The sequence below is a fragment of the Rhinatrema bivittatum genome, chromosome 1, assembly GCF_901001135.1.
Source record: "Rhinatrema bivittatum chromosome 1, aRhiBiv1.1, whole genome shotgun sequence".
In the NCBI taxonomy this organism is placed as follows: Eukaryota; Metazoa; Chordata; class Amphibia; order Gymnophiona; family Rhinatrematidae; genus Rhinatrema; species Rhinatrema bivittatum.
This window is the reverse complement of record NC_042615.1, coordinates 560,489,011-560,516,868: the sequence shown is the minus strand read 5'-3', so window position 1 is coordinate 560,516,868 and position 27,858 is coordinate 560,489,011. Positions and strand designations below refer to the sequence as shown.

General features: G+C 44.3%; 1 protein-coding gene across 2 annotated transcripts in view; it reads left to right on the top strand.

Annotated features, from left to right (window-relative positions):
* The window catches only part of UBQLN1 (ubiquilin 1), a 240,663-nt gene that overhangs the window by 75,018 nt on the left and 137,787 nt on the right, over positions 1-27,858 (top strand). For both annotated transcript variants that reach the window (XM_029616806.1, XM_029616814.1), the window contains exons 2-4: positions 12,064-12,215; positions 19,190-19,305; positions 20,612-20,874. In XM_029616806.1, the coding sequence (XP_029472666.1) occupies positions 12,064-12,215; positions 19,190-19,305; positions 20,612-20,874 (531 nt within the window). The remainder of the gene's footprint in view (positions 1-12,063; positions 12,216-19,189; positions 19,306-20,611; positions 20,875-27,858) is intronic.

Here is a 27,858-nt window from a genome sequence, read left to right as displayed (position 1 = left end):
ATCGAGAGGGCACGGTCGCGTGTGGAGGAGAGATGGGCTGTTTTTAGGGAGGGCACAAGTAGGGTGCCTGAATTGGCTGTTCTGATGGGTCGACTGGACTTAGGAGTTGTAAATGGGAAGTCTAACCAGTTGGAGTTGTGAGTGTGAATTGCTTTGTGAATTTTGGTGAGGGTTTTGTAGATAATGCGTGATGCTATGGGGAGCCAGTGTAAGTCTCTGAGGATGGGGGTGATGTGATCATATTTGCGGGAGTTTGCAATGAGTCTCTCTGCAGCATGTTGTAACATTTGTAGAGGTTTAATGGTAGAATAGGGGAGCCCTATGAGTAAAGCATTGCAATAATCTAATTTGGATGTGATGGTGGCCTGGATAACTGTACGGACATCTTGGGTGTGAAAGAGAGGTCTAAGTTTTTTGAGCACATTAAGTTTGAAAAAGCAGGCTTTGAGAGTGGAGTTTACGTAGTTCTTCATACTTAATTGATGGTCAAGGATAACTCCAAGGTCTCTCACAAAGGGTTGTGTTGAGGGGAGGTTAAGTTTGGTTGTATTAGACTGAGGGAGGGAAGAGGGTGAGTGGGGGGAGATGAGTAGAAGCTCAGTTTTGTTCGTATTGAGGGCAAGATGGAGGTTAGAGAGCTAGGGACGTATTCTACGTCCCTAGCAGATGATGGATCACCGAACGCTCCCATTCACGCTGTTTAGCGTCTTCAAAATGGCACCATTTGGCTTGTCTTTGTCTCTTAAGAAGATCTAATAAGCAGCTTGTCTGCAGTGTGAACCGTGAGTGGGTTTACTGATGAGAAGTATTGCATCTTCATCTTGGGAGACAAGGACATTTAAAGTTTTGAAGAGTCCCACTGGAACATCAGTCGCATGGAAGCCCAGGTGGTAGGGCTGGCATTCTTACAGTTCAACCACAGGCAGGGGTCAAGTGGATCGCATGATGCTGGGCAACACGATGACAGTGGCTTACATAGATAGGTAGGGAGGAACCAAGAGCCAGCAAGTGTCGCATGAAATAGATCATCTTATGGAATGGTGGGAAGGTCATTTGCAGATCTCTGTCTCTCACATTGCAAGAAAAGATAACGAAGAGTGAACTTTTTCAGCAGGGAGAGAGAATGAGTAGTGTTGTCAGCTGAGGTGTTTCAGCTGGGGCCTTCTATTCTTAGACCTGCTGGCGACTTCTTGAAATGCAAAGGTTCGTCTATTCTGAGGAATCTTAATTTTTAGAAGATTCTAGATGCAGTTACTTAGTGTCCTCCATATACTTGTCAGACAACATGCGTAGACCAAGCACTATGGTAGACGTGTGTTCAGGAAATGTAGTGATCAGCAGAAAAAAACAATATAAAGATGTGGCAGAAACAAAGAATAAACGGACTGACATCTGTTTTTGCTATATATGGGCAGCATAGCAGGCAGATCTCCATCCCTCAGAAATCTTTGTCTTGTTTCTTCTGAGCTGCTCCTTTACTACTCCTGTGAATAAAGTTTGTTTTCTTTTGCTAAAGACTACCTGGATTGTTTATTTAAGAAGATGAATTAACAGTCGCAGGAGAGATCCGTGGTCCCTGGGAATAGACACTTGTATAGGTCTTGCCAGAGGACAGATTGGATTTATGCCTCTCCTCCGTTGCCCTTGCTGGGCAGGATAATTTGCAAGATTGAAGGCCATAGGGGGCTAGTATTCCTGGTGGCACTGGACTGGCCCGATGGGCCTGTGGTAAGCAGATTTGCGAAGACTCGTGGTGGAGACCCCCCTTCGCCTTCCGCCACACATGGATCTGTTACAGCAGGGACTGGTTCTTCACGAGGATCTGACTCTGTTCTGTCTTACAGTTTGGTGCTCAAGAGGGCTTGCCTACTGAAGCGCGGTTATTCCTCTGCGATTGCCACCTTAATCAGTGCTCACAAGCTCTCCATTTCCTTGGCTTATGTGCAGGTTTAGAGAGTTTTTGAGGCCTGGTGTGAAGAGCATCGTATTCTTCCTTGTTTTGTTAAGATCCCACTTATTCTGGATTTTTTGCAGAATGGGTTGAATAAAGGATTGGTCCTTAATTCCGTTAAGGTGCAGGTCGCAGCTCTTAGCTGTTTTAGGGGCCAGGTGAATGGTGGTTCATTGTCATCTCACCCTGATGTGATCCATTTTTTGAAGGGAGCGAAGCACCTTAGGCCTCCCTTGAGGTTACCGGTTCTCTTGTGGAGTCTTGTCTTGGGCCCGCCAAGAAATCAGGCACCTACATTCTGACTGCTGCGTAGCCTTTCCTTGCGGTTGTTGACCTTGAAGACTGTGTTCCTTGTGTCTGTTTAGCGCATCAAATTTATTTATTTATTTAAAATTTTTCTATACCGTCGCTAAATTATATACCATCGCAATGGTTTACAAATCAGCACATAAAATAAGGTAGGAAAGTGTGGGTTATCGTACATTCTAACAGGTGCCAATAAAGTTCTGTTACAATTCCATAAATAATATCAATATTTGAAAATGTTGGTCTTGCCCGGGTGTACTATTAAGTTACTCTTCGTTTGAAGTTTTACTTTTTAGTTGTGTAAGAGAATAAAATAATATCATGTACATTATGATAGTGGTGTTGTGTTCATTCTCTTCTGCATGTCCCTGTACTTTCTCTATCCTCCTGTCTCTTTAGGAAAAGGTTTGTTTAAAGAGCCATGTTTTTAAATTTTTCTTAAGTTTTGAGATCACGCTGTAATCACTCTAATTTCTGAGCTGCAGGCCTGATCTTGCCGGGAGCTGTTCCTTTGGGTTACTCTGGGAGCATTACAGCTGTGTACTGTTCCATCCTTCTTGCCCAAGGTAATTTCTGACCTTCATTGGAATTGGTCCATCTCCTTGCCGTCCCTCAATAAGGTCAGGGATGTGGAGGAGTATTGCCTCTTGCGCTCCTTGGATGTCAAGAAACTTGTGCGGTATCTGGAGGTTTCTGAGCCTTTTCAAAAGCCTAATCGCCTGTTTGTTCTGCATGGTGGGAGTAATCTTTGCGGGCTACAATAGCTCACTGGATTAAGGAGGTAGTCATGGCCGTGTTTGTGGATGCTGAAAAGCCATTGCCTACGCTGGTTAGGGCTCAGGCAGTGTGTTGGGTGGAGGCTACTGCCGAGCTGTATTGTGGTCCTCCTTACACACTTTTTTTTCTAGGTTTTATTGCCCGGATGAGCAGGTCCGGGAGGATGCAGCCTTTGCACGTGCGGTATTGACTGGACCGTGGGCAGCCTCCCACCCTATTGGGGAGTAGCTTTGGTACATCCCACTAGTCCCGAGTCCATCTGCCTACATGCTTGGAAATGGAGAAATTATTTACCCGAATTTCATTTTCTTTAGTGTAGACAGATGAACTCTGCTTCCCGCCCTCAGCTGGTGCATAAGTATGTCAATAGGGTTCCCAGGGATTACTGGTAAGGGTTCATCCTGTCCCTAGCTTGGGGTACCTGGAATCTTATGTGATTTTACTGTTTCTTCTTGGTTGAGTATAGTTCTGATTATCTGGTTTTTAATCATATTTTAATCAAGTTTTTTGCTAGTCTGTCCACAGTTGCTTTTGAAGGTAATACTGGCAGACTGGGGTCACTGCAGGACTATATATATACTGTGATGTGAGCTTGCTTAGTCTCCATCTGTTGGCAGGGGATCATAAATCCACTGGTCCTGAGTCTGTCCACACTAAGGAAAACGAAATTGTTAAGTAGTTTCTTCATTAGCCTGCCTTATCAGTGTGGTTACACTTAACTTGACAGTGCTTATGCTTTTTCCTATTTTTTTCAGATGGCTCCTCCTTCCAAATTTTCAAGGATGTTTTTATTTTATTTATTTAAGAGTTTTTATATACAGTCATTAAGTTATTCACCATCATAACTGTTTACAATAGGGCACCAATATAAAAAATATGGGTCGTACATTACATAGGTGGTGCTATTAGTATTCGGTAACAATAAGGTGTTTATTTGGGGATTGAGTGTTGCATAGCAATGTGTCCTGAAGGTTGCCTACAGTTAAAAAGGTTGAAATAATTCAGTAAGGATCGTTAAACTAGGTATTCGGTGCTTTATGCCGCATATCTTTGCTTAGTTTCCTGCATCAGTTTTCTTTCTTGAAGGCTTGTATGTAAAGCCAGGTTTTGAGCTGTGTTTTGAAAAGTTTGTGATTGCTCTGGAGTCTAAGGTCACGGGGCATGGAGTTCCATAATATGGGACCGGCTAGAGACAGAGCTCGCTCCCTCACTTGGGTAAGTCTTGCGGTTTTCACAGAAGGAATGGGAAGGAGTTCTCTGTTTGCTGACCTTAAATTTCTGTGTGGGACATGTACTCTAAGTGCTGTGTTCAGCCATTCTGCTTTATCGTCGTGGATAAGTTTGTGTATTAAGCACAGTGCTTTGAACTGTATTCTTTGTTCTATGGGAAGCCAATGTAGGGTGGCGAGTGTATCTGTTATGTGATCTCTGTTTTGTTTTTTCCAGTGAGAATTCTAGCTGCAGCATTTTGTAAAATCTGTAGAGGTCTTACTGTAGTGTTGGGTAGGCCTAGTAGCAAGGCATTACAATAGTCTGTGCTGGCGAATATCCTTTTACCTCACCTTTTAACCATGCCGGTAATAGTTTTGCTTTTCTTCCACCTTTCTTAATGCATGGAATACATCTGGACTGTGCTTCAAAGACTGTATTTTTAAACTATGCCAGTTCTATAGTTTTAACCTTTCAGTTTTTTTCAGTTTTCTTCATTTTATCAAAGTTTCCCTTTTGAAAATTGTTAGAGCTGTAGATTTACACATTTTCCCCTTCCAGTCATTTAGTTCAAATTTGATCATGTTATGATCACTATTGCCAAGTGGCCCCACCACGGTTACCTATCACCAAATCCTGCGTTCCATTAAGAATTAGATCTAAAGTAGCTCCCTCTCATATTGGTTCCTGAACCAGTTGCTCCATGAAGCAGTTGTTTATTCCATTCAGGAACTTTGTCTCGAGCACGTCCTGAGCAGTCAATATTGGGGTAATTGAAATTTCTCCTTATTACTGCACTGCCAAATTAGTTAGCTTCCCTGATTTCTGTTAGCATTTCATCATTTGTCTGATCATTTTAGTCAGGTGGCTGATGGGTAAGAGGATAGTGTTAGGATAGTACTAACACACATGGAATTTCTATCCATATAGATTTTACTGAGCATTTAGTCTCTTGTGTGATCTTTATCCTGTTGGACTCTATGCCCTCCCGGACATAAAGTGCCACATCCCCTTCAAGTTGATCCTCCCTATCATTAAAATATGTATTTGTACCCTGATAATACACTGTCCCCATTGGTTTTCCTCCTTCCACCTGGTCTCTGAGGTAGAAATTGTCTCTCTTCATTCACTGCTATTCACTCTTAACTCTCCCATCTTCTTAGAATTCTGGCATTCAATTAAGACATTTCAATGTGTGTTTTGTTTGTATTGACAACTTGCTTTTCAGTTGATAGGGATAATTTGGAATCCTTTAGCTCAGGTGATTCTTTACTTATAGGCACATGGACTACTTTTGCTTTTACTGGAACCGCTTTGTTGGGATGCCCTAACTCTCCTGTTTCATTTTTATCCTTCAATAAGTCCTCCAAACCATGCACTGCTGAGTGACTGTCTGCTTTCCTCCTTGTTCTAGTTTAAAAGCTGCTCTATCTCCTTTGTAAAAAGAAAATTAGCACCAGTAGCCTGGTTCCACTCTGGTTAAGGTGGAGCCTGTCCTTAGTCCTGGGGGAATCCTGCGCTACTGCGGAATGCAGAATTTGTGCAGAATTCTCCCTTCCCGCAGATTTCCTCCCTTGCCTTGCAGAATCCACCTCAGCTGAATCTTTCTCCCTTCCGAATGCTCTGTCTGAAGAGAAAGCAAAACTGGAAGCGTCATGGCACGAGCGAGTTTGCCGTGCATGGAGAGCGGAAGCATTGTGGCACGGGCACGCACACAGAGAGCAGAGGCATCACAGGCAAGGTTCCCGCATGGAGAGTAGAGGCAGTGCAGCAGGGGCGAGGTTAGCAAGCTGCACTGTGCAAAGACCAGGACCCTGCAATCAGGGGAGGGGGGAGAGAGTGAAGGGGTAGAGGGGGGGAGGGAGTGAAAGGAAGGAAGAGAGATGGGAGGGGGGAAAGAGTGGTGGGGGCTCGAGGTATGAGGGGAAAGCAGAATGGGGGCAGAAGCCAAGGGGGATTCATATTTCCATTTATTCTGAGCCAGAGGTCTGCAGACTTTGACTTGTGTGCCCTGGCACTGGACAGCTGAGCGGGCTCTTGACTTCCGCTGCAGAGGTTGCATTTAACAAATATCTCCTGCTGTGCAAGACCAGCCTCACAGCAGCGGGAGATGTTTGATTAAATGCGACTCCTGCTGCATGTGAGGCTTGGAGCTAGCTTGCTGATTCAGGTAGCGCGGCTGTCGTTTGCTCAGCTGTCCAGTGCTGTGGGTTGCTGCCCCTGGCCTAAAGCAGGTAGAGATGTGAATCCTCCTTTGACCTCTGCTTCTGTTTCTGTTTACCTCCTCTCATGATAATACTGGATTGCACTGAAATACAATATTTTTTGCAAGTTATTTTGTATTTTGACAAATGTGCAGAATTTTGCAGAGTTTAGAAAATGTGTGTGCAGAATTCCCCCAGGAGTACCTGTCCTTTCTGAAGTCTCTCCCCCTTCCCCATTGGTTGTCCAATTCCTTACAAAACTGAATCCCTCTTCCCTGTACCATCATCTTATCCACACATTGGGACTCTGGAGCTCTGCCTGCCTCTGGGGATCTGCACATAGAACAGGGAGCCTTTCAGAGAATGCTACCCTGGAGGTTCTGGATTTCAGCTTTTAACCTAAAAACCTAAATTTGGCTTCCAGAATCTCCCTCACATTTTCCTATGTCGTTGGTGCCCACATGTACCATGACAGCTAGCTCCTCCCCAGCACTGTCTATAATCCTATGTAGGTGATGTGTGAGGTCTGCCACCTTCGCACCAGGCATGCAAGTTACCAGGCGGTCCTTGGGACTTGGCTACTATGGCCCTGAAGGTCTCATCAATGTACTTCTGTCTGCCTCAGCTCCTCCGGGTCTGCTTCTCTAGCCTCTAGAGATCGGACTTGTTCTCTGAGAGCCAGGAGCTCATTGCACCAGGTGCACACATACAATCTCTCGCCAGGCACCAAAAAAAAAAATCATACATGTGACACTTGATGCAAAAGACTGGAAAGCCCCCCTTTTGCTGCTGGACTGCTAAGGGAGTTGGAATTAGTCCTTTAAATTTATAGGTGTATTCATTAATTTAATTTGCTAGTGACCTACAAGAGGATGATTTAAACTCTCATTAAGGGCTGGTGCAATAGTATGATTTAGATAAGAGCCTAAATTTTAATGGATGTCTGTTCCCTAAAAATCAAGGGTTGAACTAAGGGTTGGTGGGAGGAAAAGACAGACACTAGACCAGGACCTTCAGGAATTCCATCGTCCCATCCTTCAAACCCTGGTACACAATGGTTTTGAGGCAGGGAAGCATGAAATAAGATCCTCTTATCATATCTTCGACACCGCTTCCAGGGTATCTGCAACTGCTATTTCAGCAAGAAGATGGGCCTGGCTTAAGTCTTCGGACTTGCGCCCTGAAGTACAAGACGTTATCTGATCTACCCTGCATAGGAGACAATCTGTTTGGTGAACAGATTCAGCGGACGGTGGTGGAACTCAAGGAGCAGCTCTCTCTGATGCCCTCGGAGTATTCCTCCAAACAGCCATACAGGAAGGATACTAAAAAGTCATTCTTCCGTCCAAAGAAGTCCTATCCACCACCGTCTAGAACTCGTTCCACGAGACCTTTCCAAAAGGCCCAGTCTTGTCAACCACGGAAACAAGCTGCAGGCAGCTCCTCAGCCAGGCCCTGCTTCCGGCTTTTGACTCCTGCATAGAGAGCAGCAGCCAGTTCCCACTGCCTCAGATACCAATGGGAGGTCGATTGTGCCATTTCAACAGGTGACACACAATCACCTCAGACCAGTGGGTCCTTGCCATAATCTCTCAGGGTTATCACCTGAACTTTCTCTCCATCCCACTGGACTCCCCACCTCTACCGACGTGGAGAACATCCGACCACCCACTACTCCCGGAGCAGGAGGTCGCCCTACTCCCAACAAGGCCTAGGATTCTATTCCCGGTACTTTCTAATCCCCAAAAAGTCAGGCAGCGTTTGTCCAATTCTGGACCTACGTGCCCTCAACAAGTACCTCCACCGAGAAAAGTTCAAGATAGTAACCTTGGGTTCCCTCCTTCCTCTTCTGCAAAAAGGAGACTGGCTCTGCTCTCTCGATCTCCAAGACACGTACACACGCATTGCGATAACTCCATCTCATCGCAGGTTCCTGAGATTTCTGGTAGGCCCCAAGCACTATCAGTACCGAGTGCTTCCATAAAGGTGTCAGGGACGTTCTTATTTCGGTACAACCCCTCGTAACACGTTTTCTGAAAAGCTTGCTTCACCTCAAGCCTCCACTGCGTCCTCCGGCCCCTTCTTGGGACCTCAATCTGGTTTTGGGTCGGCTCATGAAACCACCATTCGAGCCTCTACAATCCTGTGATCTTCGCTATCTCACATGGAAAGTGATTTTTCTTTTGGCAATAACATCTGCTCGCAGAGTTAGTGAGTTACAGGCCATAGTTACCTATCCGCCTTACATTAGCCTTACACTAAACTTCAGCAGGACCGGGCAGTACTCCGCACTCACCCTAAGTTCTTACCTAAGGTAGTATCGGAGTTTCACATTAATCAATCCATTATACTACCTACCTTCTTTCGCAGGCCCCACTCCAATCCAGGAGAACAGGCTCTGCATACCCTTGACTGTAAACGGGCTCTAGCATTCTATCTGGACCGTACAGCTGCCCACAGGAAAAGCACTCAGTTATCTGTGTCTTTACATTCCATCAAATTGGGGAAGCCTGTGGGTAAGCAGACTCTCTCCTCCTGGTTAGCAGACTGCATATCTTTTTTTTTTTTCTATCAGCAAGCAGGCAGTCCACTTCAAGACCGTGTTAAAGCACTCTGTGAGGGCCATGGCGACTTCAGTAGCACACCTACGCTCTGTGCCGCTTCCTGACATTTGCAGGGCTGCTACCTGGAGTTCTCTCCATACCTTCACAGCCCATTATTGTTTGGATAAGGCTGGAAGACCAGATTCCATCTTCGGCCAGTCTGTCCTGAGTAACCTATTTCCAACGTGAATTACCAACACCCTTCCGCCTGCCTGTTAGGGTTCAGGATGCCCTCTACCTAATTCCACCCCAGTTGTTGTGCCTGTTGCACGCCGTTGGGTACATTTGGTGCATACTCTGACATCCTCAGCTCGGTACTCACCCATATGTGAGGACTAACATCCTGCTTGTCCTGTGAGAAAGCAAATGTTGCTTACCTGTAACAGGTGTTCTCACAGGACAGCAGGATGTTAGTCCTCACGAAACCTGCCTGTCGCCCCACGGTGTTGGGTTCGTTACGTTTTATCTTATTTTTTGGCACTTCCTGTAGCTTTAAACAAGACTGAAGGGGGGCCCTCTGGCTGCAGGTTTGGTGCCAGTCAAAGTTCTAGAAACTTTGACAAGTGTTCCGTGATTGGGCTCCATCCTCTGTCACCCATATGTGAGGACTAACATACTGCTGTCCTGTGAGAACACCTGTTACAGGTAAGCAACATTTGCTTTTTGCTCTTATTTGCTTTTCCTTGCTCTCGCCTCCTTCCCTATGACTTCTTACCAATAATGTGTGTGGGGTCTGGCCTGGCATTTTTCCACCTGCTGGCAAAGGTGTATATTTTTAAAGGTAAAAGTATTGAAACATAGTCTGGCATTTTAATCCTTGCCAGTCTTTTAATCTTCTGAAAGAGGGGGGTGTACCTTGACAGTCTCCTGCTTTCATACTTTCTCCACTCCCTCTGCCTGTAGAACCAGTGGAGTCTCCCATCTTCTCCAGCTGCTTTTCTGTTATGCACATGCTGCAAGGAGGGGAAATAGGCAAACTTTGGAGCTGTAGTCAGTGTTTGGCATCTTAGGTTTTTCCTTTGAATCTGGGTGAATACATTTTTATCATATTCTGAATTTGAAAAAAGTTGCAGAGCGAGCCTATTCAGCTGGGAAGCCTAAAATAAGCCCTTTTTACCTGCAGTTTTAGTCATGCACCCCCACTCCAGCATATAATACATATCACTTCCATAACATACTTGAGGCTTATTAGCCATTTTTGGATATGCAAAGTCACGCTGCTGACAGTAGCAACATCTGGAATAGGGTAGAGGATGTGGGTGGAGCATGCACACAGTATGAGCGCAAAGTATAAGACAAAAATGTCTACACTTTAGTCATCAGTTGGTCTCATTTAAACATGTTTTGAAATACCTATCATTGTCTTCTATAGAGCAGAGCTGTGAAAGTAGGGATAATTGTGTAGGGAGGGGATAAATGGCAGAAGACATTAAAAAAAGCTGTTTGCTTTAAATAAAAGGCAATGCCTTAAGGTACAAAACTTCTTATGGAAGGCCGACAAATCTCAATACGAAAGACCCTTTCGTATTTATGTAGTCTATCTACTTGATTGCCAACTGTCTAGGCCATTACTGTATAAAATGTGCAACAGATGACAAAGGACATCTTCTGCACATATTAGTTATTGCTCTACAGAGCAAGATAGAATAGGATGGGCAGAATTAGTGGGAAATGCAGCTCATGTGACTCAATCTCTTCCCATGACATTCCCACCTCACCTGCCTTCATATATGGTACTCCTAGCAGGAACTGGGAATGTTGGCCACTATATCAGTCATCCAAATGGGGGATGTAACCTGTCTGATAGAAATGTCATAAAGGAAAATGCACTTATTTCTTTATGACAAAGATTTCTTTGTTATTGTAAATTTGGAAATTCAATAAAGATTAAATATAAAAAAGAAATGTCATAAAGGTTGCTTATGATTTTTTTCTGCTCTCTAGACTTAAACGGAATATTGCAAAATATATAGGCAGGCATTACATGCAGAAAGACCCTGATATATCTGGAGGTAGAAGACTGCCATCACTTCTTCCTTCCGTTTTTCAGAAAGGCTGCTCTTTATTGGGAATATATATGGTAGAATGTTTTTCTATAATGTGAACTTTGCTGTATCAGACATGAGCCCTTTGCATAATTTAGCATAAAATCACAAGTGTCACCTGTATTGCTGGTCATTGTCTGGCAGATGGAGACGGCCTCTCTTCCTTGGCCTTTGTCCAGCTACAAAATCAAGGAGGAGAGGAGGGGTGAAGATCCCTTTCCCTCCCCAACCCCATGTTCAGCAGGAGCGAGGAGCAAGCTTCATCTGACTTGCAGCAGCCTGTGCATGTTACTTCTATGTGGAAGTTATATGCTCTTATCACCATGGGCCATAGTTTGCCCACTCCTGACAAAAGGGTCTGTGTTTTACTTTTTAAAAGACAAATGCAGTAATCTATAGCAGAAAAAGCAGTATGGTTGCTTTAAAAGCGACTTTTGCCATAAAGTGCAACTAGTGATTTTTTTTACAGAGCAAAAAGATTTTTGTCCCTGTTCCCTTCCGTGATCGTGATAGTTAAAATGGTATGACTTGTTTCAGATATGCCTGTTTTTTTGTTCACTGTAAACCGATGCGATGTGCGAACGGTCATCGGTATATAAGAAACGTTAAATAAATAAATAAGAGACATTAAATGTCACATTCATAAATTGTAATGGAAACTGTGCAACTGTGATACAGGATCTTTCCTAGAATCCCTAGCCCTGTGCAGGGGTATATATTTGGGTAGGTGAGTGGGTTGAATAACTATTTTTGTGTTAATAGTTGGAATGGATGGTGTTAGTATTAGTTAGCTCCTGCTTGCCCCAAATATCTTTTTGAGCGGCAACAAAGTTTTTGCCCATGATTAGACCCTTTTACAACAGTTGCTATTCAACAAAATGTATATTTCTGATGCTTGCCCTTCAAAGTCCAAAACTATGGGGCAAATTGATTTAATGTAAATAACTTGTGCCTTTTCTTTGGTTTAGTTTAAAGAAGAAATCTCCAAACGCTTCAAATCTCACACTGACCAACTTGTACTCATATTTGCTGGCAAAATTTTGAAAGATCAAGATACCCTGAGCCAGCATGGGATCCATGATGGTCTCACCGTTCACCTTGTCATCAAAACACAGTCCAGGTGGGATTGTAATGAACCTTATGTTTTTTCTCTTAATATTAAGTATATTGTCTTCTCTTGTAGCAATTGCTTCTGTGAGGCCTGATGAACCTTAATTAGTAAAGGGCCTTAAGATTTTCTTACCTGTTAATTCACTTTAGATATTCTTACCTGCAGAGCTGCTGCGCCTGCTTTCTATTGCTTGTTTCTGCCTACCATTCATTTCAGTGTAATAGAGAACCAAGGCACACAGGTCATATACATTTGTTCTTGATACTGAAAGAGATTGGCAGCAGAAGCTGAAACAACTACCTAGAAATTCCTGTTTGGGTGCAAGGCTCCTGAAATGAATGCAGGAAATTTTTTTTAATTTTATTTCTTCATTGACAAGCAGGCATGAATTAGCCATTGTGCATGGATAACTTCATCTGATGGCATCAAAACAGACCCAGTTCTCAGTTAAGTAAAGACTTTATTGAGCATGCGTGTGCATTCCTGTGTGCATATGCTGTCTCATGAGCCTCCCAGTCTCTGTTCATCCAAGTTTACCACACGGATACATCCCAATCTCTCTTTAAACTTTTTCTGCTTTTTGGGATCTTGCCCTGTCTGCAGGGCAAGGCCCTCGTTGCTTGAAAATTTTTCTGTCTCTCCTTGGCAGCTTCTCAAACAAAACTTAAGTTATTAAAAAAATAAAAATGTTGACAAGCAGAAAACTCATTTGAGATGGTATTATACACCAGCTATGTTGAAACAAATGTATCAAACTGTCTCAGATAAATATTGAAGGCAGTGCAGGGAGAAAAGGGAACTTATGGTGCATATATGATGGGGATGCTCTGTGATTGTAACATTGGGATAAGATATTAAAGTTGATAATAGATATAATCATGTTTACACTGACAGAAACCTGATGGTATTTCTCTGCTTCGGTTGAAGGAATGCCAAAGTTGACAAAATCTCAAATTTTGCTGGCAGCCCGATGAGAAGAGATGATCACTGGAAACTTTGAGCACCAACTGTATATCAGATGGAGATAATTACGATGATACACAGGAACAATATGGGCAAATTTGAAAGACACTTGACGATGTTTCAAGTTTTGGGATAAGAACGCCCATGATAAATTCATGAATGCTTGAGGGGCTGGGAAAGAAGGAAGGGGGAGAGTTGGGGAAGAGGGATTTCTTTGTATTCTTTAGTATGTATTTGGAATATAGACTATTTGGGCCAGTTTTGTGTTAATCTTTAATAAAAAATCTAAATAAAAAAATTCTCCTAGAACAGCAGGATGGAAGTGCTCACACATATCAGCTGAAGCCTGGCACGGAAAACGTGTGTCAAAATTTACTGGCACACTGAGCATGCCCAGCATGCCATTATCCACACAGGGTCCCTCCAGTCTTTTTTTTTTCCATGGAGCTTTCATCTTGCGGTGTGGAGCTCTGCTCTTGTCATCGTTTCTGCCCGGTCGATTATTGACTTCCCGCGCCAGGATCCCTCTTCTTTCCGGTCAGTGCCTCTGTAGAGGGGGTGTGGTAAGTTTTCCCGCCTTCCTTGTAGTTGATTCCCAGTAGAATCACGCAATTGTTGGCCACCGCTCATCGATCACTCGCCAGCTTTTTAATGGCAGCGTACAGTTTTTTTCGCCGATGATCCCAGTGCCCGCAGACCATGTCTATCACGGATCCACACCAGGTCTGTATCCTCTGCCCGGGGGTGTTTTTGCGATCAAATGACCCACAAAGGCCTGGATAAGATGGAGAAACCTTTTGGCTGTAAAAAGTCTGATCCTTTGACTCCGGTAACGGGGGCATCTATGCCTAAAGGCTGTGGGGAATGGATGGACACAGAGCCTTTGCTGTGCAGTCCACCACCGGGGCACTCTTGGGAGAGCTGCTGGTGGGGGTAGGCTGTCTCGGTGTTGTCGCACTCCAGGACTCAGGATCTTCACCATCTTTCTAGGCCCCAGGGAAAGACCGGGCCGAGCACAGAGGGAAATTCCGGAAGCATAATCACTATCGCACGGTGCTGGGCTAGGGTCGGCATGATCATAGACGTCTGTCTTCCACAACACTTCCGACGACCACATCGATGACCACCACTGTATCATCGAGGCAACCATCATCTGAGCCTCCTGAAGTGCAAGATCTTGCATTTTATCGACGTCTTTTGCAAAGATACCAAAATCTCATCGATAACCTACCATCAACAAAGCCTCAAGAGATCTCACCTTTGTTTTCCACCGATGATCCATAGCCAGGCCCTTCAGGCCTTCATTTCCCTCCCAGGTCATCGCCAAAATCTCCCTATAGAGACGACCCAGATGACTCTTGGGATGACCAACAGTCTGTAACATCTTCTGAGGAATTCATGTCTGAAACTTCTCCTCCAGATCAGAGAAAAAAAATCACCTCCAGAGGATTTATCATTCTCAACATTCGTTCAGGACATGGCTGATTCCATTCCCTTCAAACTAACAGCAGAGGAAGATACCAGACAACAAACTCTTGAAGTTCTGCAGTTTGTAGACCCACCTAAACAAGTGCTGGCTGTCCCAATCCATGAGGTTCTCTTGGATCTTCAACGCCACATCTGGGAGCATCCATCTTCTGTCCCAGCAGTGAACAAGCGTGTGGACACAACCTATATAGTGCAGACAGGATATCAAACAGTTACCACACCAGTCTGTTATAATAGAGTCTGCACAGAAAAAGTAGAGGTGTGTGCGACCACACTCATCAACCCCACCTGGTAAAGACCATAGGTTCCTCGACTCATTAGGCAGGGAAGTGTATCGGAGTGCCATCTTAAACGCAAAAATCTCTGCTTACCAATTATACATCACACAGTATCAGAGGAACCTATGGAAGCAGATGGAGGAATTTATTACCTCTTTGCCTCCACAATTCCAGGAACCAGCACAGGCCATAGTCGTCAAAGGCCTAGAAGCCGGGAAACATGAGGTGAGGGCAGTATACGACAACTTTGAGACTGCTTCCAGAGCAGCAGCAGCTGGAATCACCTCCCATAGATGGGCATAGCTCAAGGCCTCAGACCTCAGGCCTGAGGTTCAAGAAAAACCTGTGGACCTACCATGTGTCGGTGACAATTTATTTGGAGAAAAGGTCCAAGAACCAGTACAGCAGCTTAAGGACCATACAGAGAGACTCTGTCAACTGTCTCAAATCCCACAAGAGCCCTCCACACAATCTTCTCATCGCCTTCCCCGAAGAGAACCCAGACGCTCTTACTATACGCCTCGGAGATACTACCCCCAAACTTCTAGGGGTAGGTCAACCAGGCCACAACATCAGTCCCAGGCCAGACAGCCTAGGCCTACCCGTCCGCAACCTCCTGCACAGACAGGCCCAGCGGCGGGCTTTTGAAATACAGGCCAGAGAACAAGTCCATCCCCTAAATCCTCGACCAGACCTGCCAGTGGGAGGAAGAATATCCTATTTTCACACAATTTGGCTACACATAACATCAGACAAATGGGTGCTCTCCATAGTCTCTCGGTTACAAACTAAATTTCCTCTCAATTCCTCCAGAATCTCCACCAAGCTTCTTCCCACAACAAAATTCGCAACTAATTCAATTACAAGTAGAATTATCCATCCTTCTGAGAGCCAGGGCTGTACAACCAGTGCCCCGGACTCAGCAGGGCAGAGGATTCTATTCCCGGTTTTTCCTCATTCCAAAGAAAACCGAAGGCCTACGTCCCATCCTAGACCCCGGAAATCTCAACAAATATCTGAAAAAAGAAAAATTCAGGATGGTTTCTCTAGGCACTATGCTTCCACTACTTCAAACAGGAGATTGGCTTTGTTCTCTGGATCTTCAAGATGCTTACGCTCACATTCCCATATTTCCTCCTCATCGCAAGTACCTGCGCTTCATGGTTGGCCATCAACATTTCCAATACAGAATTCTACCATTCGGACTGGCATCTGCTCCCAGAGTCTTCACCAAATGTCTGGCAGTAATAGCAGGACACTTGCACAAAGAAGGTGTCCATGTTTTCCCATATCTGGACGACTGGCTCATCAAGAATCCATATCAGCAGGGAGCTCTCGCTTCTCTGACTCGAACAATTGCCCTACTTCACTCCATGGGATTTCTCATCAATTATAAAAAAAAATCCTATCTCACTCCAACTCACTTGCTTCAATTCATAGGAGCAGAATTGAACACCAATCTAGCAAAGGCCATTCTACCTGTAGATCGAGCAGAGACACTCACTATACTAGCAAGATCCATTTACTTACAGAAACAAACGACAGCTCATCAGTTTCTAACTTTACTAGGCCACATAGCCTCCACAGTTCGTCACTCCTATGGCATGGCTCACCATGAGAGTTACCCAATGGACTTTACGATCACAATGGATCCAAGCCATTCAACCACTACATTATCCAATTCAAGTGACCCACCAACTAAGATCATCTCTACTTTGGTGGACAAACATGGACAACTTGCACAAAGGCCTACCTTTTCAGCAACCAGTCCCACAGATAACTTTAACTACAGATGCATCCACCTTGGGTTGGGGAGCTCACATAGACAATCTCCAAACACAAGGCACTTGGACAAACCTCAAAGCAACATTTCAAATAAATTTCCTAGAGCTTCGAGCTATACGTTATGCGCTGCATGCGTTCAAGGACTGCCTTTCACACAGGACTGTTCTCATCCAAACGGACAACACAGTAGCCATGTGGTACATCAACAAACAGGGAGGTACAGGCTCATATCTCCTTTGTCAAGAAGCTGCACAGATTTGGGCCTGGGCACTAACACACTCAATGTTCCTGCGGGCCACTTATCTAGCAGGCATTCACAATCTAGTGGCGGATCACCTCAGTCGTCAATTCCAGCCACACGAATGGTCACTGGATCCCTCAGTAGCGACCAGGATCTTTCAGCGTTGGGGCCAACCGACAATAGATCTCTTTGCGTCACATTTGAATCACAAAGTAGACAAATTCTGTTCTCTACACAACCGACAGAATCAGCCAGCCAAGGACACCTTTGCTCGCCCTTGGAACTCAGGCCTACTATACGCGTATCCTCCAATACCGCTCATAACCAAAACTCTAGTGAAGCTACAGCAGGACAAGGGGGTCATGATACTCATAGCCCCGTATTGGCCTCAACAAGTATGGTTTCCCACACTTCTAGACCTCTGTCAGGGATCCCATTCATCTGGGAGTGGCTCCCACTCTCATAACTCGGGATCAGGGTTGGTTGCGCCATCCCAACCTTCAATCCCTATCCCTGACAGCATGGATGTTGAAAGCTTGATCCTGCAACATCTCAATCTTTCAAAAAGTATATCTCAAGTGCTTATAGCTTCACGTAAACCTTCCACACGAAAGAACTATTCTTCAAAATGGAAACGGTTTACTTTGTGGTGCAGGCAAAAGGATATCGATCCTTTTCACCTGCCCCACTACTTCTCTACTAGACTACTTATACCATCTGTCAGAATCAGTTCTCCAGACTTTTTCTGTAAGAGTACATCTAAGTGCAATCTCAGCTTACCATAACAAGATGGGCGATGCACCTATTTCCACACAACCTTTCGTAAGTAGATTTATTAGAGGTTTAACTCATCTTAAAACACCAATTCGGCCAACAATCATACAATGGGACCTGAATCTGGTTTTAACAAGACTAATGCGTTCTCCTTTTGAACCCATAGACTCTTGTGACCTTAAATATCTCACATGAAAGACTATCTTCCTCATAGCCATTACAGCAGCTAGAAGGGTTAGTGAGTTACAAGCACTTGTCACGTACGCACCCTATACAAAGTTCCTACATGACAGAGTGGTTCTCCGTACACATCCAAAATTCCTTCCCAAGGTGGTTACGGAATTCCACTTGAACCAATCCATAGTTTTACCCACATTTTTCCCAAGGCCCCATTCTCATCCAGGAGAAACAGCCTTACATTCCTTGGACTGTAACGTGCACTTGCATTCTATATCAACCGCACTGCAGTCCACAGAAAATCCACACAACTATTTGTATCTTATGATCCAAACAAACCAGGGAAACCGGTGGGTAAACATACTATATCCAATTGGCTAGCAGATTGCATACAGTTTTGCTATGAAAAAGCAGGCCTTCCTCTCCAAGGGCAGGTAAAGGCCTATTCAGTACGAGCAATGTCAACCTCAGTAGCACACTATCGTTCAGTGCCAATTCTTGACATATGTAAAGCAGCAACATGGAGCTCTCTTCACACTTTTGCAGCTCATTACTGTTTGGACAAACAAGGACGACAAGATTCAGCCTATGGACAATCTGTCTTGAAGAACTTATTTCCAGCATAATCCCAACTCCTTCTACATCCAACCTGCTGTAATCCACGGCTGACTCATTTCATTTCAACAACAATACTTCACTGTTACCTCAATACGAAATGACTCAGCCTCTAGCTTGCTAATCACCCATATGTGAGAACAAGCATCCTGCTTGTCCTGGAATAAAGCAAAATTGCTTACCTTGTAATAGGTGTTATCCCAGGACAGCAGGATGTAGTCCTCAAAGAACCCACCCGCCACCCCGCGGAGTTGGGTCTCCTTCCGTTTATTATTTTATTTTTGCTAAACCTTATTGCTACATACGAGACTGAAGAGAGACACCTGTGGCAGAGAATATCATGGCATGCTGGGCATGCTCAGTGGCCTCATAGGGCCGGTCAAAAGTTTCTAGAAACTTTGACAGATTTCCTGCGCTGCGCTCCGGTGACGTCACCCATATGTGAGGACTACATCCTGCTGTCCTGGGATAACACCTATTACAAGTTAAGCAATTTTGCTTTCTGTTTTCATTTTTTCTTATATTTGTTTCTCTCCAGATCCGTTCTGAACTATTTGGCTTGCACAGCACTATCCTTGTTTAAAAAAAAAAGAAAATAAACTTTTCAGGAAATGGCTGAATTTTTCATCCTTATGTAATCTATTCTGTTTTTGGCAACACAGATCTCAGAATCCTCCAACTCAGCAGACAGCCAGCGCTGGAGGTACTGTCAACACATCGGCACAGTCCAGTAGTACCACTACGACGGCATCTACAAACAGCAGCCAGTTTAGTTTGGGTAAGATCTGTATCACTGAATCATATGTAGGAATCTTCATTTTCAGTTTTATTTAATTTTTCCTGGAAGTTTCAATGTTATAACAAAAAGAGTGGAAAATTACTCTTCTACTGATTTATCTCTTGTAGTCATTTTTTCAATCTTTTTTTTTTTATAACATTAAAATTTCCAGGAAAAATAAAAACTGAAAATGAAGGTCCCTAATCATATTGCATGACCATGATCTGAATCGCATAAAATAGATGCTCCAGGGAAGCTGTCTAGTACAGTGAGGAAGTGAGAAACAAAATTGCAGTATACAAAACTCTGTGTATCCATTCCTTGATTATGGAGTAGGTGCATCACACCTTGTTCCAATGTACTAGGCTTAATGACATAAAATTTCCATCTTAGCCATGTTTAGTCTTGACCAGTTTGGTCATCCACTGGTTTACAGCTTCCATACAGTCTGAGAACATGATCTGCCTGAAAAAAGACAGGCAGCTATTATCTGCATAGCAGAGATCTAATTTCAGATTGAAGTATCACTTTCCCTAATAGCCTTTAGTACAAATTAAACAATATAAGCAATATAATGAGCTCTTGTGATTGGACATGTCTATTCATTTGATTTTTTCACACTGCTCAAAATAGAAATTCCTTACATTATATTGGAAGAAAATGTGCAGACCTTATCCTGTGCTCCCTGTTTTAAGAACTTCTCCTAGACTTCATTTTCATATGTTAGTGCTGCAGTCCTCCTTTATATATACACACACACACGTAATCTACAAGATGGGTCTGTTCAGCAGCTCCTAGATTTGTTAGGCTTTGTGTTGATAGGATTAGTTCAGGAGGAAGAGTTTGAAAACTTCTCTAAGGCTTTCTCTTGATCTATTTCTCAAACAATGTGCATATTTTCCCTCTCCATATTTTTAATTTCTCTTGTGTACATTAGGTAGGCCCTCATTTTTCTTCATCGGTCAACTGACATTTTTTCTCATCCTCTATCATGCTTGTACATTTTCCTTTTTTCTCCTTCCACAGATTCTTGTGCTTTATTTTTATGTCCCTCACAGATATTTGCTTTGTTCCCTTTCTTTTTCTCTTCTGTTTTAAAACTTTCCTAAATCAATGGTGCACGGTCTGAGCAGCCCTCATCAGTGTCATGCCTTACAAATGTTGCTAACCTGTTTTTTTGTTTGGGAATATTGGGAACTTCTGTTTATTCATGTGCATGGTCACCAAGAAAGAAAGTATCTTGGGAATGTTCCATGAGGATTCCAAATGCTATAAGTGTGAATGTTTTGTGTTTTGTGATTTTAAGGTGGCCTTGGAGGACTGGCAGGTCTCAGTAGTCTGGGCATGAACACATCGAACTTCTCCGAGCTGCAGAGCCAGATGCAGCGGCAATTAATGTCCAACCCGGAAATGATGGTTCAGATCATGGAGAACCCTTTTGTTCAGAGCATGCTCTCCAATCCAGACCTTATGAGGCAGCTAATCATGGCCAATCCACAGATGCAGCAATTGATCCAACGAAATCCAGAGATTAGTCACATGCTTAATAATCCAGATATAATGAGACAAGTATGTTTATAGTTCTGTCTATGTCAAACTAAGTAGTTTTATGTAATATGTATGCTGAATAATAACTGTGCTTATGGAATAGTAGAAAGGAGGAGGTGGCATTAACTAATCTTGATAGCTTATGTGGAACTGAGGCAAGCAGAGCTTGTACAAGCAAATCTTTTGAAAGCTAGAATGAAGGGATAATACTGTCGGTACCTGTGCTGAGTTAAAGGTGAGGATTTTGAATAACCAGGGAACAATCTGCTGTGAAAAGTGAATCACTGTTAGAAAACAGAGGGGTTAGTTTTTTTTTTGGGGGGGGGCGGTTTGGGATGGTGATGGATTCTGTAAGCTTTGACTTTATGGTACTGCTTGCTGAGTCTGGCACCAGCATTGTATTAGATGGGAGAGTGCTGCTGTTGAATATTCAGTCTTTAGAGCTGTTATGGAACAGTGGTAATTTTTGCTGTGGTTCTGCTAGTATTAGGGGCGACTGCCAATATATCGCCCCTGATACTTGCAGAATTATGCATAGACTTAAGCCGAATGTAGAGCCAAATGACTTCAGAACAATTCAATTATTTATAATCTTGATTATTGCAATTCCATCTATTTGGGGTTGCTTAAATACACATTGGAGGCTCTTTAAGTCATTCAAAATTTGGCCAATAGAGTATTCTCGGGCACTTCGAGATGACCACATTTCACCGGTTTTGATGTTACTACACTGGCTTGTTGAACAAAGAATTCACTTCAAGGTTCTCTTGATGGTTCATAAGGCCATGAGTGCAAGGTACCTGCAACTGTTAACTCATTGCTTAAGGTATATCAACCCACCAGAGCACTAAGATTTGCGGTCATTGCCTTTTAGACTTTCCAAGTTTCTGGGTAATAAAGCTGACAGAATGCAGAGAAAAAAATGTTTCCATTGTGCAGTGTTAAAACCTTTAGAAAAAATTTGAAAACAAGAAAAAAAAGTGATCTTTTGATCCTACAGCAGTTGGTTTTATCTTCGTTTTAGGTACTTTGTGTTACTGTATTCATGCTACTATGTATGTTTTTGTAAGCTGCTTTGACCAGAGGAGAAAGCGGCATATAAATTTAAAATAAAAATAAATCATAAATGCACTTGGCTCACAGCCAAACTACCCAACAAAAAAACTTGCCAAACAATACTCTGTATTAAACATAAACATGAAAAAGTAATTCAGTATGTATTCTTCATAGACAAGCAGGATGTAATCAGCCACTGATGTTGATGACATCCACTGTTGCTGGGACAGAACAGTTGTCACAGAGCTCAGAACTAGTAGAAAGTTCTGAGCATGCACAGCTTCTCCTTTGCGCAGCAGGTCCCACAATCGCCTCCCTTTTTGTTTTTTCTCTTCTACCATCTGGATTTCTTCAGTTTTTCCTTTTTGATGTTTCTTGTTACTTTTCTTTTTTCAATCAATTTTTTTTTTCTTTTTCTTGGTGTGGTGCCATTGCTGATGACAAGGACCAAAATATGACAGACAGTGATGGCCACCAAATTTGTCATTTGTATATGTCCCATTCACAAGCAAAACAGCTGCGAGGAGTGTGGAAGAATGTCCCTCATAACCAGAAAACACAAACGTTTCCGCTTAGGGGAGCACTAATAGCAGAAGAAAGACTTCTCAAACTTCATAAGAAATCTTTTGCTCAGAGGCCGGTGGGCGCTGTGATCACAAAGTAGCGGACAAATATTTTATATCTCTTCCTTTGGGAGCAGTATCATTTGTTTTAACAAAAGACTTAAAGGGGTACTGTGAAGATGTGCTGGGAAGATTCCAGCACAATAATGCCTACTCAATCTCTGCAGATTACTCTAGCGCAGAAAGGTTACAGAAAACCCAGGTTCTGATTAGTCATTCGTGTCCTTTACAATTTCAATTATAAGAGGACAATTCACTGCCACTCTTCTGCTTCTGTTTGCTCACAAAAGGATGTTTCTGATTTAAGAGCTTTCTCAAGCCTCCAATTCCTCCTTTGGAGAAGAAAGATCCATAGGGATTCTCTGATACTTCCTTACCTCCAATAAATACTTCTTCATATGAGAACATTTCATACTTGGTTTCTGCAGAAAATATCCAAAGAAATGCCTTTTCCTCTACATCAGAGCTTTCCAAACTTTTCATGTTGGTGACACACTTTCTAGACAAACATAATTTCACGACACGGTAATTCAGTCTACTAGTAAACCAGAGGTTAAAGGTTAAACGAACAAAACATATTTCGACAATTTATGTATGTTTCCTTAAATATATACATAAATAAAATGTTTCACGACACAACCTATCTCATGAAAACCTTAAATTTATATTAAAAATATATATTCCAAGATTCATGTTATTGTTATAATTTATGAGAAACAATAATAAAACAAATTGTCTGTCCCCCACACACTCATCTCTCTCCTCCCCCCAGCACATGTCTGGCCCCCACACACTCATATCTCTCCCCCTCAAGCACATGTCTGTCCCCCCAGCACGTTTGCCCCCCACTCACTCATCTCTCTCCCCCCAGCACATGTCTGGCCCCCACACTCATGTACCTCGTCTTTTTGATTGTTGCCAGATAAGTGCTTCACTCCCTTCCATGATCACCAGACACTGCTGCTTGCAGTCAGTACTCCTCATGGCCAGGCCTCATCGGCAGCAGCAGCCAATGCAAGGATGGCTGGGCTCGTTCCACCTACCAAGCCCCCCAAAAAAACGTGATTGACAGCAAAAATCACCCAATAATAAGCAACCCATAAACTGAAAAAAAAAAAGTGAATCTCTAGGAAAAAAAAAGCCCAAACTCGCATCAGAGTTGACCGGGCTTGCGCGACACACCTGCACACTGCAGGCGACACACTAACATGTCCCGACACACAGTTTGGAAAGCTCTGCTCTACATGAATAAGTTGAGCCAACAACTGATAAATTAGGCACTTCAGTGAAGGACATAGTAGCTATTCCAGCTCAAATTTTTGTATCTATTTATTTATTTTATTTATTAGCTTTTATATATCTACATTCGTGGGCACATCATACCGGTTTACAATATAACTGAAGGAGGAAAATACAAAAAACCAGGGTGGGGGGAGGGGAGCAGATAGGAAGAGAGAAGGGGCGAGAGAAGAGAGGGAAAACAGGAAGAGGAGAAAAGGAACAGTACCTGATGGAAAAACAGAAGAGCATATGTAACATTGCAGATTGTACACTCAAAAAGGGACTGTGTATAACCTTATTTCCTGTTGATAGCAAGGCTGAATTAGCTATGCTGTCATGGGAACTGCCAATCAGGGCCTGGGAGGTGGAGCTTAACAAGCAGAGTGTAGATTTTTTTCAGTCTCTGCTGCTGCGCATGTGTTCCCGCGCAGGAAAATAACAGATTCTCCTCAGTCTGTTTTTTCCGCGCGCGGGAGCGCATGCAGAGCTGATTTCTCCTCACATCTCTTTTTCAAACCGAAAATGTTGAAGCCCTCGGGCTTCAAGCCGTGTCCCTGCGGTAAGATCATGTCTGTCACCGGACATGATCGTTGTTACCGCTGTTTGGGACCGGACCACAATCAAATGGATTGTGATTTTTGTGGACAGATGTCCCCACGAGCCCGGCATCACAGGGCCTACAGAATGCTGGAACTAAAAGCGGTGGACAGGCCGTCGACAGCACACTCTTCACCGGGGCCGACGTCGCTGGCGCCACCCCTGAAGAAACGAGCCTCGTCGTGGGACCCACAGGCCTCCAGGACTGGAGGTAGGGAGGGCAGGCGTCCAAAAGACCAGGGCGAATCCCAGGGACCTGGGACACACAGCATCGATGCTGCTCGAGTCCCCGTATCTAAATGGAGGGCTTCGAGAGGGCAATCACCGCCATCCTTGTCAAAAAGGCGCTGACAGTCATCTGATCAGTATAGACGGGCGCACAGGGATCCATCGGCGCCGAGGGAGCTGCGGCCTATATTGAATATCGAGCTGACAGCTTCCCAAATGGAGCCGACTGCTCAGCTGAAGCATGTGCCGATTTAAAAAAAAAAAAAAAAAAAACCAAAACACCGCTCGGCGCCGCACATGAAGCATTGGGAGCCGGCGCCGAGGAAACCAGAGCCGAGCACATCACGCCCGGAGTCTGGATCGGTTATGGGACTGGCGCAAGTGCGGCAAGATTTGATAAAGCAATTGGAGCCCTTATCGAAGCCAATAGCGCCGAGAGCTGAGACACACAAAAGACAAACTTCTCCAGTAAGGAGCCATACGTCTTCCAAAAGATCCACTTCGGGGAGAAATTCTCCACAGGGTAGTAAGCATTCAGACCGACATAATGTCTCTAAGAGTCATGGTAGAAGCTCCTCTTCCTCGTCGAGAAGACGTAAGCATGTACACAGACATGAACGTTGGCACGCCAAACATTACAGACCTTCACAGTTTGAAGGCAAGTCATCAGCCTTATCCTCCTTTCATAATATGGGACTATTGGGAAGGTCAGGCCTCTCTGAGAGACAGATAGTACATGTACCATCTTCTGCTTCCTCTCATTCTATCTCCACGTCAAGTGACACAAGGGAATCATCCAGACATCAGTCTGGGTGTGATACTAACCCCTCGGAAGGGAACAAAAGTTCAAGAGCTCATACCCCACAGCCAGATCACCCAAATATTTACCCGGATGAGCCGCTGCTCATCCGGGTGCACCTCATGAATGCCTTCCAATGCCGTTACAGACGAGGAAGGCGTTTTGGGAACTCTCACAATCCATAGTGGGATTTTTTGACACTCTGCAGTCATCCTTTACTTTGCCGCCGGAATCTCCATCTAGTCCTAAAGAACCGACGGGGCAGCCACATTTGTTCCCAGTGGAACCATCACCTGTAGCAATACCCCCACAGCCCTAGTCACCAGCCCCTCACACTCTTCTCAGAGGGTTTCTGTATCGTCGCACTCTTCACCTACTTCCTCCACCGGCTATCCTTCGGATCAACCACCTGAACCGTATTCTCCCCCGGAGGATCTTTCTTATCCAAAGTTCGTAGATAAGATGGGAGCTATTTTACGGTTAGAGGTACAGAAATTACCAGAACCCAGGGCTGCAACGTTGGGCCTGCTAAAGATCTTTGATACGCCAGGGGAACCTACATCGCTTCCGCCAAACAATGTGTTAGTGTCCTTTAAAAATCATGGGAAACCCCGTTCACATTGTCAGCGGTTTCTAGGAAAATGGACTTAAAATTTAAAATGCAAAAGCCTTCCACATATTCCACTCCACAATTACCGCATGAGTCTATAGTAGTGGAATCAGCGTTACAAAGATCAAGGAAGTCGAAAACGCATGCATCCAATCCCCCTGGCAAAGATAATAAATGCCTGGATGATTTTGCTAAACAGGTATACCAAAACGCAATGCTAACAGCACGCATTCATCATCACCAATTCTATATGGTACAGTATATGTATGAATTTATCCAGGCAACCAAAGGAATGTTTACCTCGACAGGGGACAACATTCCTTCTCCTATCTTAGATCTAGAAGAATGCTCCTAACTGCTCCGAGCAGTATACGAAGGATTCGAAAACTCCTCTCGAGCAACAGCGATAGCGGCACGCAGATTAGCTTGGCTGAAGACCAGTGCCATACGAGAGGAATTACATGATAAGCTGGCTAATCTCCCATGTACGGGAGACAACCTGTTCGGCAAGTGATTCCACGACACAATAAACTAAAGGATCAGGCTCTCACAGTACAATCGTTAACGACTCCAGCATCTTCCAAAAGATATTACCATGCGTCTCGTAGACAGCCATTCTCTCGCAGACCTTATCGTACCTATCAACCATTCAGAACACAATCTTATCCTGCATTTCAAAGGCAGCAGACGCAACCCCCTCAGCAACAGCAGCAGAGGAGGGGAAAACCATGGCCGTAAAGACAACCGCAGCAAGCAGCGGCCCTAGTGAAAACCTCAGTCTTTTTAGGTGCCAGGCCATCACCTCCCCTGACGGAAGTCCCTCCCGGACGAATTACAGCTTGCTTCACCACCTGGGAGTCCATAACATCGGATCAGTGGGTTCTGGAAATAGTAAAGAATGGATATCAACTTCAGTTTATAACAAAGCCCCAAATTCTAGTAACTCGGGGATCGAAAACACTACACCCCCAGCTCGCCTAAGAGATTGCCCTACTTCACCATCAAAGGGCTATCAGATACATCCCTCAGGCGAATCATTACAAGGGCTTCTACTCCCCATATTTCCTAATTCCAAAGAAATCCGGGGGTTATCAACCCATTCTGGACATCTGGGACTTGAACAAATGGATAGTTCGGGAAAAATTCAAGATGGTTTCCCTGAAGTCCATTCTTCCCTTATTACAACCCAAGGACTGGATGTGCTCCATAGATCTGAAGGATGCTTACACACACTTTCCTAGCGTGTAGCAGATGGACTCAGAACCAATGGGTATAGTGTACTCGTGCTAGCAGTTGGAGACTGATCAGATTTCAATCTGACGTCAGCCCCTAGTACATATACCCCTGCAGGAAGTGCAGATCCTCAGTATTTTCCGTCTCCATAGCAGTTAGGAGCTATCTGCACACTCTCTGAGCGTTAGAACTAAATTTAAAGGAGAAAATCCTACTCAAGACGAGCCCCGCTCTCCTGCGGTGATACCCTCGGGTTCCTCCCCCAGTTGAGATTCCCGAGGTGATTTCCGTGGTCCCTCGGAGGTTAGCCTCAGTCCAGCGGCCGAATCGCGACAGGACCTAGCCCCCGAAGGCTCGGGCGCGGCACCGAGGCAGCCTCGGTCCTGCGGCCGAATCGCGGCGAGGACTTACAGTCCCCAAGCGAGAGGAGTTCGGGTGCGGCTGAGAGGCAGCGGGTGCACCCTCAAAAGCGGCGGTGAAGATAGTTGCCCTCTCCCCCCGCAGCCCGAGACCGCCCAGGACGAGACCGGGAAGCGCCGAAGATAAGGTAAGGTAGAAATCTTTACTTGTGCCGGTCT